Genomic DNA, 18,120 nt, shown 5'->3' on the forward strand with positions numbered 1-18,120 from the left:
GAAAGCCACCGAAGTCGCGATGGCTCTCACTTCGTGAGCTTTCACCTTAAGAAGCCTCATGTCATCTTCTTGGCAGGAAGAATGAGCCTCTTTGATAGTACTTCTTAAAAAGAATGACAGAGCATTCTTGGACATAGGCAAGTCAGGTCTTCTAACCGAACACCACAGATTGTCCGACGGGCCTCGGCTTTCTTTCGTCCTGGCTAAGTAGAATTTGAGAGCCCTGACAGGGCACAAGACTCTCTCTGATTCTTGTCCAAGAATCTCCGTCAAACCTTTGATTTCAAACGTCTTGGGCCACGGGTTTGAAGGATTTTCATTTTTGGCAAGAAAAATGGACTTAGGGAGCAAACGGCATTAGGACCCCTAAAGCCAATGTGCTTGCTAATAGCCTGAACTTCACTAACCCTCTTCGCCGTCGCCAGAGAAGTTAGGAAAATCGCCTTTCTAGTCACGTTCTTGAGAGAAGCAGAAGACATAGGTTCAAAAGGACCTGACATAAGAAATTTCAGGACCACATCTAGGTTCCAAGGAGGAGTCATGGGCCTAGGAACCTTAACAGTTTCAAAGGATCTCAAGAGATCGTGGAGATCCTTGTTGTCGGCTAAGTCTAGGCCCCTGTGTCGGAAGACTGCCGACAGCATACTTTTATAGCCTTTAATGGTAGAGACTGCCAGTTTTTCTTTCTCCCTGAGATGTAGAAGGAAGTCCGCTATTTGAGGCACAGAGGTCGTGGTCGAGGAAATCCCGCTGCTCTTGCACCATCTCCTAAAATTGGCCCACTTCGATTGGTAGACTGAATTAGAAGAGGGTCTTCTGGCACTGGCGATAGCCTTTGCCACTGCTCTCAAAAACCCCTCGCTCTTGCCAACTTCGAGATAGTCTGAATGCAGTTAGACTCAGAGCGGGAGGTTTTTGTGGAATCTTAGAAATGGGGCTGCCTGAGAAGATCTACTCTCAGGGGAGTGTCCTTGGGAAGTCCACAAGGAAGGTCATGACCTCTGTGAACCAATCCGCTGCTGGCCAAAAGGGGCTATTAAAGTCATCCTTGTTCCTACCGACGCTGAGAATTTTCTGATCACTTCTCCCAGGATCTTGAAGGGAGGAAAAGCGTAAAGATCTAGGCCTTTCCAGTCCCAGAGGAGGGCATCTACTGCTAAGGCTCCCGGATCTAAAACAGGGGAGCAGTAAAGAGGAAGCCTCTTTGTTCTGGACGTCGCAAAGAGGTCTACTAGGGGACGTCCCCATAACTTCCACAGAGCCAGACACACCTCCTCGTGAAGGGTCCATTCTGTCGGCAGAAGTTGATGCTGCCGACTGAGAAGGTCCGCACGGATATTCTCTACGCCCGCGATGAACCTTGTGAGAATTGTGATCCCCCGAGCATGAGTCCAAAGCAGGATCTCCTTTGCCAAGTTGAACAGGAACGGAGCGTAGTACCCCCTGCTTCTTGAGGTAAGCTAAGGCTGTGGTGTTGTCGAATTCACCTGAACAACTCGGCCTGACACTCGATCCTCGAAGAATTGGAGGGCTAGATGGATAGCTCCTAATTCTTTGAGATTGATGTGCCAGGACACCTGTTCCCCTCTCCAGGTGCCTGACACTTCTTCCCCTCCTAGTGTTGCTCCCCATCCTTCCCTGGACGCGTCCGGAAAACAACACTGGGTCGGGGCTCTGAAGACGCGAGAAACGCCTCCTGCCAGTAACAAGGGGTCGAGCCACCACCTCAGGTGAGTCTTGACAGACGGAAAGATCTTCAAGGTCTCTTCCAGGTCCTCCTTGTTCATCCAGTTCTCCGCTAGGAAAAACTGGAGCGGCCTGAGATGAAGTCTTCCCAGGGAAACAAACTTCTCCAGCGAGGAAATGGTCCCCAGCAAACTCATCCATTCCCTCACCGAGCATGTTTCCTTCCCCAGGAGAGACGAAACTTTTTCCAAGCAATGTTGTTGACGTTCTTGGGATGGATAAAGCTCGAAAAGCCACTGAATCCATCTGAATCCCCAGATAGACGATGGACTGAGTCGGGATCAGATGGGACTTTTCTTTGTTGACTAGAAGTCCCAGGGACTTCGTCAACTCCAATGTCGAATTTAGGTCCTCCAGACACTGAGCTTGGGAAGAAGCTCGAATGAGCCAATCGTCTAGGTAAAGCGAAACGCGGATCCCCGCCAAGTGAAGCCACCTCGCCACATTTCTCATGATCACTGTGAATATCATGGGAGCTGTGCTGAGACCAAAGCAAAGAGCTCGGAATTGGAAGACTCTTCCCCCCAGTACAAACCTCAGGTACTGTCTTGACTGAGGATGTATGGGAACATGGAAGTATGCATCTTGTAAGTCCAGAGAGACCATCCAATCTCCTGGTCTTAGAGCTCCGAGAACAGACTGTGACGTTTCCATCTTGAACTTCTCTTTGACAATGAAGCGGTTCAGTCTGCTTACGTCCAGTACAGGTCTCCAACCTCCCGACTGTTTCGGGACTAAGAACAGTCGGTTGTAGAACCCTGGAGAGGCTAGATCCTGAACTGGCTCCACAGCTCTTTTTACGAGCATCTGCTCCAAAAGATCTAAAAGGATCTGTTGTTTTTCCCAATGGATGGAGGGCGACAGATCCTTGGGTGACGTACAAAGGGGTGGCGAATCGAGAAAGGGGATCTTGTAGCCTTTCTCTAGAACTTCGACGGACCAAGAGTCCGCCCCTTTCGCTCTCCAGGCTCCCGCAAATGAAAGTAGCCTGGCTCCCACAGGTGTCTGGAGGAGTTGAAGATCACTTTTTGCCCCTGGGCTTCGATGGGGCTGCTCCTCTGGAAAAACCTCTCCCTCGTGGAGTCGATTTCGAGGAAGAAGCTCCTCCACGAAAGGGCTGTTTCTTCTTGGAGGATAGAACTGACGAAGACGTAGAAGGGACTGAAGGACGTCTAGACGAATGGGCCAGTAGGTCCTGCGTTGCCTTCTCCTTAAGACTGGAAGCAAGATCCTTGATTAAAGGCTGGGGGAAGAGATGGCTCGACAAAGGGGCAAACAATAATTCAGCCCTTTGTGACGGCGAAACTGACTTGGAGGTGAAATTGCAGTACAAGGCCCTCTTTTTCAAAAGACCTGTACAAAAATGGGAAGCCAGTTCCTCTGAGCCATCCCTGACGGCCTTATCCATGCAATTCAAAACACTGGATAGCTCCCCCAGGCTGATCGAGTCGGGGCTTCTAAGCTTGAGGTCTAAAGCACCCAAGCACCAGTCTAAGAAGTTGAAAACTTCCATAGATCGGAAGAGTCCCTTCAGATGATGGTCGGTCTCGGACATCGTCCACGAAACCTTAGCAGTCGACAGTAGGGACCTCCTGGAAGCGTCGACAAGGCTGGCGAAGTCTCCTTGAGACGAAGAAGGAACTCGAGAACCGACGTCCTCACCTGTCTCATACCACATGCCCGCCTTACCGCAAAGCTTAGAAGGAGGAAGGGCAAAAGAAGTCTTGCCTTGCGTCTTCCGTTCCTCCATCCAGGCGTTAACCTTCTTGAAGGCCTTCTTCGTAGCCAGTGAAGAAGTCATCTTCACAAACCCCGGCGTTCTCCTCGCTTTGGAAGAGGCAAGCTGCGAAGGAGGAGAGAGAGGAGCCGAGGGTTTAAACTTATCACCCAAACAAGTCCTTAAGAAGACCGGTTAACACCTGGTAGTCGGAAGACGAGGAAGCAGAAGGTTGATCAAAACCCGCAGGCTCAGAATCGCCAGAGACTTCTCCTTCATGAATGGGCGAACCACGAGAATCACAAACAGCTTTCGGGGAACGAAGGCCTTGAGGTCCGATACGGAAGAGGGATCTACTTTTCCCTGCAGGATCAGAATGCTCTGGAGCGTCCCGGCGAGCGACTAAAGAGGCGTCCTGGCGAACGTCCTGGCGAGCGTCCTGAAGAGCATCCGATCGGGAGCCCAACCTAGCGTCATGCTGAGCGTCCTGCCGAACGTCCTGTGCGGCAGCGAGAGAAGCGTCCTGACGAGCAGCTAATGAAGAGTCCTGGATAGCTGCTTGCGAGGCGTCGTGATGATGACGAGAATCACGAAAGGGAACTCGTGAGCTGTGAGGACGACAGGGCGAAGAAGCAGGAGATGGAGACGAAGAAAAAGGAGCAGGAGACGGGGACTTCCTGGACTTCTTAATGGGGAGCCTCAAGTCCTTGCGACGACGCGGTTCTGATTCCTTCTCGGCCAGAAGAGAGGCCAACTGACGCTGCATATCTCGTAAGATACTCTTGGAAGGAGAGGTCTCATATCCAGGAGGAGAGGAGAACCTACGGGAAGAAGAGGGGCGAGGGGACGCCTTCTTCTTCCTTACAGGAGCAAGAACAGCTCTCTCCTTAGAGCGACTGGGGCGCTCGCAAACGTCCTCCTCTGACGACGTACGGGTCCTCTTCTGTGGCGGGAAAGCTTCAAAATCCCGCACAGACGGAGAAAACTGACGTGAAGCGTCATCTCTAAAGCTCCTCTTCAGTGGGCGAGAGTCCTTGCGAGAATTCCAACCCCTACGAGGGGAGGACGCCTCGGAGGACGAAAAGCAGTCCTTGATATACGAGCCGAAGCACGATCCTTGGCAGCCTGGGAAGTGACAACAGGAACTGCCGAAGGAACGTCAGATCGGTGGGAAGCCCCCGTAACCCTCTTACGGCTTTCGACATGCCTTCTCCCTGAGTCCTGGGAGTCTGACAGAGGTCCAGGCCTAGAAGCATTATGGGGCCGATCTGACGCCCCCTCCACGACACTAGGGGAACACTACACTGCACAGTACTTTGAAGCGAAAGACACTTTGTTTTCTAGAGCACGGATGGTGTTCATGATCTCCGTCAGGGCCAAACCCCCAGACACAACCTCAGGGCCCGAAGGCAAAACCACAGGGACAGGTACAACAATGTCTACATTGGGGTTATCAGGTGAAGAAATAGAACCCTGACTCTTACACACACTCCTGGAGGAAGACCTCCTGATCCTGTCACGCTCTAACTTACGAACATAGGAATCATACAATTTCCAGCTCGCATCAGACAAAGGCTCACACTCTTTGCAGCGATCATTGATCAAACATACATGCCCCCTACACCTCATGCAAACTGAGTGAGGGTCTACCGAAACTTTCCGGTAGCCTCACCTTGCACTCACTCACAAACATACTCGAAAGCTAGCAGAACTAGTACCAGACATCATTCAAGAGCAGTCAAAAGCAAAATCATAAACAGTCCACAAAAAGCGTATGCCAATCCACAAGCCAAAGTCAAAAACCAAAAGTCAAGAGAATACTCAAGTGGAAAACTATGCAAGTTAACGAAATCCAGAGGCGGAGATACTGTAAACAGATGTTAACAGTACCGGCGACAGAGAAAATCTGAATAGAAAATGGGAATGGTTCCCGATTCCCGCCACCCAGCGGCGGAATGAGTACTAACCACCTGGCCACACTGCGTGTGCATAAGTTTTGAAATTCTGTCGGATTTCGGAGAAATACAGCTGTATATATATCTGACAGGTAAGTTTCATGAACAAAATTACAATTAATGCCCTACCAAACATCTGAAAGGAAGGATAAGTGGGAGGGGTCTGAATATATACATAAACTAGACAATAAGAAAAATAGATGATTTTTACTGGAGAAAAAAAGTTATGAACTGTTATAGAAGACTTGGGATCATAAACTCTGCTAAGAAAACAATAAAAAAAAGAAATTGTACACGCCCTGTTTGTGCCAAAACAACCTCAGTTTTAGTAGCCACAATCAATCAGTCATTCTCAAGCAGTTACGAAGCCCTTCAGTGAGACTTCATTCACATCAAACTGAGACTCTGAAGTCCTAAAACTTTACTGCATTATCCAATAAACACAGCACTTAACAGTAACTTGCTCTTCACTTTCCAAAATGACTATCATTCAACCATAGGTATCATCAAAATAGGTGTTGGCAAGAATTAACCACAGGTATAATCAAAATAGGTGCTGGCAAGAATTAATCTACCACATAATATACTGCATCCAGGTTTATTAAACTGTAAAAGGTCAACCATGTCATATGACGTGTTGCAGAAGTCATGCCACACAGGTTATCCATGTCATATGGTGTTCTTAAGTTTTTAAATTTGCGCACCTTCATTGCTCATTGTATGGATATTGTTTATGTTCGATGGGTACTTGGCAAACCTCCAGAAACGCAAAAGTGGCTGAGGCCGCACGCAGGGTTGCCAGATTGGGCTACAAATCGTAACTTGGACTACTTTTTACACCTCAGGGAGACCAGATTTCACAATCTGCTACTTGCGACTTTTTGGGCTACTTTTGATTTGACTTGGGCTCTTTTATTCAATTTCAGCTACTTCCATTTATTTTTCATCATCATCATCATCATCATCATCATAATAATAATAATAATAATAATAATAATAATAATAATAATAATAATAATAATAATAAAAGCTATGTCTGCCGACATATAAATCGTCAACCACAGCAGAGAAAAGACACTCGCTTCCACTACTGTGAATGTGATGTTCCACTATGTCTGGAACCATGTTATAAAAAATATCATACTCTTTGAAATTTGTGAAAGTGCTAGAAAAAAAGATAGTGTTGTTTGTAACTTGTATTACTAAATAGACAGTAAAATGAATCTGTTTCTAATTTCAACTTTGTACGAGAAATTTATATAATTATTTTGTTTGGATTAGGAGACCAAAAAAATTGAAAATGACAAGAACACTGCGAGAATTGTCTCAGCAGATAGCTGGGGGATACGCCCCTAATGCAACCGTCCGATTTTGGACCTTTAAACGCAGGTTATGTGCCCTTTAATCTTTTTTTCTTTTGGGGCCATTTGGCAATGATTAAGCCAAAAAATTCATTTTAATTTTTTTGTAACCTGAGGGGGGTAAATCTTGTTTACAAGTATGTAACCTCTTATGGGTTACGTGGTACATCACTGGCTTGTCTAAAATAAAATGACTGTAGCCTACTTCAATACAGCATAAATCAGCTACAAACAAGCATTAAACTCCATTTGGTTATATACCTTACTTTTCAATCAGTATATAGCACAGCATAAATAGGATTTATTTAGTCTATATTGAAAACTACCAGCCTACTGTCATATTCATGCCTGAGTCCAAAGTAAACTTAATCAGGGTAACAGACTGCCTTAGCCTACCTTAAGCCTAGCCTACATTTCAATCACTTCAATGTCAACATAGGCCTATAGCATACTGATAAGGATTTGAAGTGCCAACTTCCTCAGCAGGCATATGCCCTACCCACTGAGACTAAACAAGCTATACAGTGTATAGAGCAGGAACCTAGGAAGTTGCAATATAAAAAATTTAAGTACAAATATGTTGTAAATATGATTATATTATAGCTAGCACTTCACTTTAGATACATAAGTGTTTAATATAAAATTTGTACAGTACCTATTATTATTATTATCATTATTATTATTATTATCATTATTACTATTATTCACTAGATGAAACCTATTCATATGGAACAAGCCCACAGGGGCCACAGACTTGAAATTCAAGCTTCCAAAGAGTATGTTGTTCATTAGGAAGAAGTAAGAGGAAGTACTGTAAAGCGAAATACTGTACAGAAAGAAGAGATCCCACCTATCAAAAAAAAAAAAAAATTAATAAATAGATAAAAAGTGTTACAATGCAAGAAGAATAATATTAAGGTAGCAATGCATTGCATTTTTGCTTGAACTTCTCAAGTTCCAGTTGCAAGATATCCTCTGGGAGGCTGTTCCACAGTCCAACGGTGTGAGGACTAAAGGACCTCTGGAACTGAGAAGTTCGACAGCGAGGCACATTTGCTGCATATTGGTGCTGCTGTTCAGTGAATCTGGTTGCTCTCGGCACATAAAGGGGAGCAGGGATCAATTGTGAATGTTAAAGATCTCTGTTAAAATACAACTTATGAAAAAGTGACAAACAAGAGACCATTTGTCGATGGTCCAAGGCATAACTGCTACTAGTCCTGTATTAGAAAACAGAAACCTACCACCAGAAGCAGACATACACACCGGAGAACAGTATTCCAGTAAAGGAAGTATAAATGACCTAAAACAGGTTGCATTGATTTTATCAATGTTATAAATATATGAGGCCTTACAAACAATACTTAACTTTTGTGTGGCATTTGCTGAAACTTTCATTAGATGTTCCTCAAAAGTTAGATGTGAGTCAAAAGTTACACCTAAAAGCTTCAGACTCATTAAATCCGTACAAAATCTGCTAATTAACAGTGTTTTCGTTTTACTGGAGTTCAGCCTCATACCCCACCAACTACACCACTCCATGATCCGGTCCATGTCCCAACTGAGGTTGAGGGCAGCTTCATTTCTCATAAGTAGAGACTTTGCTTCACCCACAAGAGTTGCATCATTGACATACTGAACAATCTTGTTTTCCAGGCCAACAACCATATCACTTGTATACACTAAAAATAACAGTGGACCAAGAACACTGCCCTGTGGAACTCCAGACACAAAAGGTCTAGGTTCACTAGAGATCCCGTCCACAGCAACTCACTGCTGCCTACCTGTAAGGAAATCTTGAAGTAATCCTTAAACATATCCACCCTCTCCAAGATTCTGAAGTTTATAAACATGTAAGTGCCTTGTGATTTACTAAATCGACAGCAGCACTTAAATGTATTTGAATTACTCTGCACTCAAAACCCTTATCAAGGTTCCCTTGCAAATGGCATGTCAAGTCTAAAAGAGTATTGAAGGTACCTAACTGCTTCCTGTATGCATACTGACTATCAGCTAACAATCCTTTAGATTCCATATACTTACATAGTGGCTTAAAAACTTTGGAGAGCACAGGGAGAATAGAGATTGGCCTGCAGTTACTGCAGTCTGCAGATATGCCGCTCTTTGGAACAGACAATGTATTACTAAGCTTGCGCTCATCCACAAAGATACTACGTCGACATAAAATCTATAGAATCTAGTACAGTAACCTTGGCAGACAACACATTAGAAACCTTTTTAAAAAACAAAGGGAAGAAGCCATCAGGATCTTCGCCACCCCAGCTATAAAGATTATCCAGAATTTTCTTAATATCCCTGGAGCGAAATGCAAACTTTGTAAGAATAGGTTCAGGATGACAAGTAGCATCAGGGAGAGGGACATCCTCAGCCAATTGCTTAGCTTCAAAAGCTCGAAGAAGCAGTTCAGCCTTTTCTCTAGGGCTAGTAACCAATCTACCATCATCTGTTAGTCATGGTGGAATGGAAGACGATCCTGACCCAAAGATTGATGATGTCAATTTGGTCCACCACAGATGAGGTTGAGTAATTCCTTCAAGTTTCCTCTTTATGGAATTATTGTAATTTCTCTTGGGTATATCGTAAGTTCTATTCACAGCATGGCGAGACCTAACAAAAATGATGTAATTTTCATATGAATTATTTTGTCTTCATGCACTGAATTTGGTCTGTCATGGTAGACTCGTCTACATGTATCATCAGACCATGACTGGTCATCTGTCCTGCATTTGATGACCTTTCTAGGGACATAGGCTATCTTATTAAAATAGCCATCAGCATTTCATTTAGGTTCTTCTTGGGATCAGGATCTAATATAGTAACTGAAACATTAAGTGACTGATAAGCTTCAACAATGCAGTCCCAATTGACTCTGGATTTTGGCCAGACAGTTTTTCCAATGGTGAAATTACGAATATACAGATTGACACATATCCACCTCAATGGCACAATAATCAGAAGTGCCTACATATTCACTTTGGACTTCACAACAGCTCTAACATCTGTGATTATGAGGTCTAATCTATTACCGGAAATGTGCATGGGTTCCTCAATTAGCCTAGCTGGACAAAATCTGAGGACACACAGAACTCAAGAGCAGACTGGCCATGTTGATCTGTGGAATCTGAATTTAGCCGCTCACTGTACTTTGCATTACAGTCTCCACAAATAACGAATGAAGCTTTTGAATCCTGTGACTAAGCCATTCTAGTAATACTTTCCAAAAGACAGTCATATACAGAATTGTCGATATTTGGTTTTCAGTAAAAAGCAAATAAGTAAACAAAAGACTCATGGCAACTACACTCCAAACTTTAAGGTCACCTGCATTTCAAAATTCAGAACCTTTGGACAAAATAGTCTAGCCTAGGCTGACCTCGGTTTATGTGGCAGTCTGGACATAGGCCTGGAGCTGGACCTAGGCTAGAAATTAAGCTTGTGGGTGTTGATTTACTGCATAACCAATGATATACAGTATATACAATTTCAGCCATATTTCTTCAATGTAACCACCTGGGGAAATTACTAATAACACTAACAAGGGTTGGTTGGTGTTTTGAAACTACACTGATTTTGTTTACGTGACACCATGTTCAGTGACTGCTCTTCTCGTCCACACTGTCTGTTGTGACTTATGAGGTCACTGAACAATTGCACATGTACAGTGCTAAATAATTTGTTTCAGAGCCAGCTTTTTTTTTTACTTAATATGCAGTACTGCTCATTCTTTTGGGCGTAATTTGCCTTAATGCGCATGTGTGGGGTTGACACTTTGGTAAAATTTTACAAGTTGCCAATATAAAACAATACCATGTAACCCAGGGGTGTGTACTGGTTACAGTTTTGCCGTATTAGTTATGGAGGGGGCGGGGAGGCTGGTATTGTCTTACCTTATAAGTTGTAATTTGATTTAGAGCTCTTTTCAAAAATTTAGGTTACAATTTCATATCATGTGATGGCAACTTATAAAATAATACCGACACTTTCACTCTAGTTTTGATAAGTTATTCTTCAGAAGCAAGTGTGAATACTTATGAAGTATTTCTTCATTCCTTTGGTCTTTTTCAATATTTCCATTCCATACCTCCAAAACGCCACTTTCCTACTGGTTAGGACTCCTGGAGGGGGGGGGGTGTTAATAGATTAACCAAGCAAATCTGATTTAAGATAATATCAAGGGTAAAAACTGAAGACTAATACTGCAGTATTGATCCTGCTGGTTGCCAGCCAGAATACTTACCACCTTTTTTTGTGTTTTATGCTTATACCTATTGGGTACAATGTTTACTGTCTTTTGTTCATGTTTTTACGTTCATCCCTAGGGAACTGGTACTAAACACGGTGCCCATTTTGCATGTAAACTGGTAGTTACCCAACCAGAGGGGTGAGGTAGTAATCTTCAGTTCTACCAAATCAAGTCTGTTGGCCAAAACAATATTTCACCAACTGAAGAATGACTGGCTAAACTGAAGATTACTACCGCACCCCTCTGGTTCTGGCAACTACTGGTTCATGTGCAAAATGGGCGTCATGTTTAGTACCAACACCGGTAAAATTTTATAAGTTGCCAATATAAAATAATACCACGTAACCTAGGGGTGTTTTCTGGTTACAATTTTGCCACATTAGCTATGGAGGGGGGTGGGGGACAGGTATTGTCTTACCTTATAAGTCGTACTTTGATGAGGGGGTCTTTTCAAAAATGTAGGTTACAATTTCATATCGTGTATTGGCAACTTGTAAACTAATACCCAAACACCTTGGGGATGAACGTGAAGACAAAAGAAAAGCAAAAGACGGAAAATACCATACCCTAAAGATAGTTAAAAGTCATAAACACACAAAATCATGAACAAGAGGGGGTAAGCATTCCGGTCGCCAACTGGCGGGAACCATGCCGCAGTGGTAGTCTTCAGTTTTACCAAATGATCAACGAGACTGCAAACACTTAGCTACCATTGTAGAGAAGATAGTAAATACCAAGTACCGATGTTACCTAACCTACCATAGGGTACATACTCTAGGCTATAATAACCTAACTTAATTTAACTACCTTTATGACAATAAATTTTACTTTAACATCACACCCATTCTCATGGGTGCCGTGTTTAATACACGTACCAGACCCCTGTGAGTGAATGTTAAAATAAACAAATGACGGTAAATTATCTCAACTGTAAATCTGCGATTGATTTTACCCAGATTTTCGTATAAAGCATATTTAGGATATTTGCACAGCACAAAAACTCTATATAGAGATGAGGTATTAAGCCCTAAATGCCATAACATACAGTCTTCAAGCTAAGACAAGACACGCAGTCTAGCTTAGCCCAATGCAACCTATAGAGGTTAGCTTGAGCCAAGCTAACCTTTCTACTCACGATTTCAAATTGTGTAACTAACCTTGCCCTCTGTGGCTGGCTCCTGAATGTATATATTACTCATTGTTACGAATGTTGTCGTTTGGAGGTTGCTCGTTTGACATTTGTTAACCGTGTTGTTGTTTCTCTTCAAAATCGTCGACCATCTTTCAGCCCGGCAGAGATCGTTCTCTTTTCAACGGCACTCCGAAAATATGTCGCGCTGCAAAGTTGTACAAATTACTATTAAATTTTCCTAAATTAGAAATATTACAGAACTGTAGTTAATCGAAAACTTTTACTCGGTTTTCGTTTTAAGTTTTCCACTACGTTATTTGAACTTCTGGGTTAAAATTCTATTTTGTCGCGTCTTTGAAACTTTTATCGAGTCGAATACCAGGATCAGACTTCCCTGCAACTAAAAAGACAGTATAAAATACATTATTTCATCTTGACATGGCCTTTAACGTTGCAACTGACACTTATTCTCACACCAGAAGTGATGGCAGGCAAAATTTTAATACAATACAAGTGCAAAGGCGAGATGGACACTATTTTAAATTTCGCTATGGCCTATAGACTATTTCCATTTGAAACCAATCGACAATGAAATTAGTTTCTTTCAAGAAGGCGATTAAGCGGCTGGGAGAGAAAGTTTAAGATAAATTCTATAGAGGGTAAATAGCTGGACATGCTATCTGTATACCAGTATTACGTAGTTCGGTGGTCTTCCACCAGGACGGCCCTGCAGAACTTTGCGGCCATCTTGAAAGGTCGGGTAACAGCGCAAATTAAACAGGGGCTTTTTTTTATCCTGATCGCAATAATAGTACGATGAGCAGCTTATATTTGCCAAAATAAGAAAAACAAGTAATCAAGAGAAAATAGGATAACATTTCACAGGTAAACGAAGCATAACAGAATTTATTTACTCCTAATTTTGTGCAAGTCAGATTTATGCCATCGTAGCAATTGACCCGCTTTCTCTCTTTAACATGTCTCCTATGCTCAGCATATTATCGTGGCATGTAAATGTAGTGGCAATTTAATTTTGATATCAGAATATCATTAATATTTAAATGCCACATTATATAAAGTAAGAACGATCTTGATGGTTATTAAAAATGCTCAGCAGTACGTAGGCCTATAGGTATAATACTAGATGTGTCAACCAGTCTGTCATTTAAGCATATTACTGCGATGCATGAGGACGCCTGCTGTATTTTGTCAGTCATTAAGAATTATCTGCAGCATGTATGTATGTAGGCTTGTATGATACGGTCTATGCCATCCTTTTTTTCAGTTTTAGACATCAAAGGCATTGTTAGAGTTGTTTAACAAAATGCATGCTACCATACTTGGTTTCGCAAAGAGATTCCCAGACGTCACACTTGGGGAGAGAGTTTCAGGACGACGTAAACAAAACGTAGAAAACGACTCCTATTATTCGATTTTAAGTTGAAATAGCTGTTTTTTTTTTTTTTTTAGTTTTCTGTAAAAGAAACCTATTGTGCCGTCTTTGTCTGTCCGTCCACACTTTATTCTGTCCGCACTTTTTTCTGTCCGCACTTTTCCTGTCCGCCATCAAATCTTAAAAACTACCAAGTATACCTTAGTTTTACCTGACCACTGAGCTGATTAACAGCTCTCCAAGGGCTGGCCCGAAGGCTAGAGAGCTGCAAATTGGTATGCTGATCATCCACCATCCAATCATCAAACACACCAAATTGCAGCCCTCTAGCCTCAGTGCTTTTTATTTTAAGGTCAAAGTTAGCCATAATCGTGCTTCTGGCAACGATATAGGGTAGGCCATCACCAGGCCGTAGTTAAAGTTTCATGGGCCGCGGCTCATACAGCAATGCAACGAGACCACCGAAAGATAGATATATTTTCGGTGGCCTTGATTATACGCTGTAGCGGCTGTACAGAAAACTCGTTTGCGCCGAAAAAACTTCGGCGCATTTTTTACTTGTTTTTATTTGTAGCGAATCCTTTTTGTGTCAATATATCATACTTTTAACATATTATTGTTGAATTTAAGAGGAATGGCGACTTCAGTTTTGAAATCGCAGCTTCATTTATTTTAAATACGCCACATCACATAAAGTCAAAACAAGCTTGTCCGTTATTGAAGAGGTTTAGTAGTAGGTAGATTGTGTATGTTACTGGTTTTGTCAAGTCTCGTCTTTTAAAGACGTTACCGTGAAAGTATTTCAGGACGACTTAAACAAGTCTTAGAAAAAAACTTCCAATACTCTAATCGAAGTGAAAAACATTCGTATTTTTTTTTATGTGTGACAAACCTTGGCTTAGTGTATGTTTTCATCGAACCAAATGTCTCATGGATTGGTGAAAGCAACAAAATGAAATTGGTAGCCTAGGCTAGACCTATAGCCTACCCTCAAATTATTCATTTGGTAAGGTGCTATATCATTTAAACCTTTCTCTAAGTACAAATTGTTTTCGAATATATGAAAACAATTTCTTTATGGTAAAAGTTATTGAACCATCACGGCCAGGAAAAAGTAGCCTTTAAGAATGGTAACAGCAAGGAAAATTATCTTAACCTAGCAAGTGCTAGGCCTGTTCCTACGGATTTTGCATGTATTTTTATTGTTAATTATGCCAAATAAGTCAAAATTACTTTATGGCATTCCTTACTTAACTATTCTTTCTTGGTATCGTTCTAAAACCAAAGTCTTGGAATGGAAAGAAACGACTGCTAGCTTTTTCCTTCGTCGGTGTTGTTTACATATATTTGAGACTATAGGCCTACAGATTAGATTGCAAAATTCTTGACTTCAACTACAATAAACCTCAGAATAGAAATATTACGATATATATTTTATAGTGATGGTTAATTTACCTTTAAAAATAACATATTCTAATAATAATTAAATAAGAAAAAAGCAAAACTGCCGTTGTGCTTCGTTCTTCAGCATAGTACTATGAGCTGGACCTGGACTTTCAATATGGCTGCCCAAGGTCATATGCTCGGCAGGTCAGGTCGCCACTCCATGTTACTGACGCTCTATGATAAATTCTTATGTTACTGAAAGGAGAGAGAGAGAGAGAGAGAGAGAGAGAGAGAGAGAGAGAGAGAGAGAGAGAGAGAGAGAGAGAGAGAGAGAGATTCTCTTTAAAAAGGAACTCTGAACATGTGGGCAAAGCAAATATTGCATCCTAAGTCACATGTTAAGAGAGTAAGATGAAAATTTAATATTTCTCTTGGCTGCTACTTGAGTAAATAAATAAATCAATCAGTGAAGTAAAGCACACGTTAGTGTACCCTGAAGCACTTGGGCCTGAAACCAGGACTGAAAAGGCAATGGCATAGCAGATATTAAAAATATTGGTTACACGGGCACCACCTGGCGTAAGGCAATCTCTCCCTTCTCCGAAATTGGCCATAGTTGCACTCAGTTAATTTCTCTAGAGTCTTTGAGTTATCCTTCATTCGTAGCTTCTCTCATTTTGCTCCTTTCTTGCACTTATTGGTACAGCCATTCAGTATGTCTGTCCGCTGTCCGACATGCTGCTTAGTTTTCACGAAATGCTATTTCTGTCAGTTGAGTTAGCTAAAATATTTTTTCTATACAAAATGTGATGCAATATTACTCACAATCTAGTATAGTCTCATGCTAAATGGGCAGAATTTTTAGCTAATTGAACTGACACAAATAGCATTTCGTAAAAAGTAAACAGTATGTTAATCTGGCAGTGCACTGAATGGATCTAGCAATAAAGCGTAAGAAAGAAGCAAAACAATATATACCGTGGAAGCACCAACGACCTAGGAAACTAGTTCACCATATTCCAGTGCAGAGAAGTTTCTAACGGAGGCTTGTTAACCCCTTGGCAGCGAAAATGCACCCTAACTGGATGAAGAATCTCTCTCACTCGAGGACTGCTGACAAAGTGGGCATCAACTGCACAACGTGGACATTGCTGGTAGTGGTTAGGGATACAAATATGATGTACCTCAAGGCAGAAGGGTTCATACGGAGATCTGTGGACCCCTTGTTAGAGGTTATGTTCCATAAATGGCAGATGAGCCTCTTGAATTGAATGGAATATTGAGTTTAGGCCAAAGGCCAAGCACTAGGACCTATGAGGTCATTCAGCGCTGGAAAGAAAATTGATTGTAGGTAGGTCTGAAAGGCGTAACAGGAGGAAAACCTCGCAGTTGCACTATGAAATATTTAAGAGCGGGTGGACAGCGAGACGGAAGAAAGATCATATGAACGGAGGTACAGTAAAACTAAAGAAAGAGAATGCTCCTACGGGACAGATGAGCCTCTTCTTCTGGGGTCAATAGCCATCATGGTTTCGCTGCAGTGGGATGCCAGAAAAAGAATATGTAACAACATTCTCGCGGCTCTGCGCAATGTGAAACTCACCAAATGGACAGTGGACATATGCCTCCAGGTTGAGTGAATTTGGTATTAAACGACATTTGTAGCTAGATATATATATATATATATATATATATATATATATATATATATATATATATATATATATACATATACATGAATAATATTCACTAGCTACATATGCACTAGCAATAGACAAAAGATCACTTTAATTCTCGATTTCCTAGCAACTCTTTGATATGCGTATCACTACAAATTTTATATTTAATATACAGACTTCAATAACGCTTCTTGCTTCAGTAGTGGGATTCGAATCCGAGGACGATAGTAAGAGTAAGGTAACACTTGCTCCTCTCAGCTACAAAGGACATAAATCCATCTCAGCTCACGTAGTTCCATGTATGTATATATATATATATATATATATATATATATATATATATATATATATATATATATATATGTATGTATGTATATATATACATATATTTATAATTCTTTTGGTAACCTTCATCAGATATATATGTATTTTTAATAGCCATAATAACAATTTTTAAACCTTTTGGATATGTTCATCACTACAGACAAGAAGAGTGTTTTTTTTTATTTTCCGTTTGGATTAAAGGCTTGTAGTAATAAGTGTATTAAAGAATGGTCATGAAATCGATGAGTTAAAGGTTATTTTGGTCAAAACCGTAAACACACACACACACACACATATATATATATATATATATTATGTGAGTGTGTGTGTGTGATTACGGTATTAGCCAATATGACCTTTATATATATATATATATATATATATATATATATATATATATATATATATATATATATATATATATATATATCATCTAAACAGAAACTACTGAACTTTCGAAATAAATACAGATTCAAGGTTGCAAAAACGTAAGGTACAATAATTCTCACGACACTCGTTCCACGAACTGACAATATTTGGCCGCCTCTTTCGCCAGAGACGTGGAGCGAGGTTAAAATGAATTCGCCCAAATCTACACAGCAGTAGAATTCGCTGCACGGCTCGGACAGAAGAGGCCGGAAGCTCTCTTCTTTTGTACGTGACTAAAACTTCCCTTTTCATTTACGCTGGCGAACCCTACAGTGCTTTTGTGTCGTTTACGTTTGAAAGGGGACTTCTGTTGGGTTAGTTGTTTGCTATCTATGCTCGCCAGAGAAAAGTGTATTGTTGTATGTCACACACACCGCATAAAAGTATGTTTGCTAGAGAGGTATATTATTATGCTGTACATTCTGCAAACAGGATTGTTCTTATACATCATAAAGGCTACGTGAAAGTCTGTCTTCCAGAGAATCATATTGCGTTGATATCTTTTAAACCAATTTGAAGTCAGTTTACTAGGAAAGTACACTTGAGTATATCTTGTATGTTGTTTACACTGAGCAAAAGTATGTTTACTAGGGAAGTATACCTGGGTATTACTGTTTATACCACACTCATTGAATAAGAATATATACGTCCTAGAAGCATAAATGTGGATAACTATTATAAGTTATATACAATTAAGTATATCTGGGTATACCTGGTGTACAGTCAATGCAATG

At 41.3% G+C, this 18,120-nt stretch overlaps 1 protein-coding gene across 2 annotated transcripts in view; it reads right to left on the minus strand.

Moving 5' to 3' along the window:
• LOC136843507 (spliceosome-associated protein CWC27 homolog) overlaps nucleotides 1-12,489 on the minus strand; it is a 41,222-nt gene extending 28,733 nt beyond the window's left edge. The window contains exon 1 of one of the 2 annotated variants that reach the window (XR_010854604.1): nucleotides 12,201-12,358. Coding sequence is in view for 1 of the 2 variants with exons in the window: in XM_067112074.1 (XP_066968175.1) it covers nucleotides 12,201-12,242 (42 nt within the window). In the remaining variant the exon portion in view is untranslated. Of the gene's footprint in view, nucleotides 1-12,200 lie in introns of both variants that reach the window. The other variant, XM_067112074.1, reaches the window with a different exon arrangement.
• Nucleotides 12,490-18,120: the final 5,631 nt, after the last annotated feature.

This window comes from Macrobrachium rosenbergii, chromosome 1 (genome assembly GCF_040412425.1).
Source record: "Macrobrachium rosenbergii isolate ZJJX-2024 chromosome 1, ASM4041242v1, whole genome shotgun sequence".
Lineage (NCBI taxonomy): Eukaryota > Metazoa > Arthropoda > Malacostraca > Decapoda > Palaemonidae > Macrobrachium > Macrobrachium rosenbergii.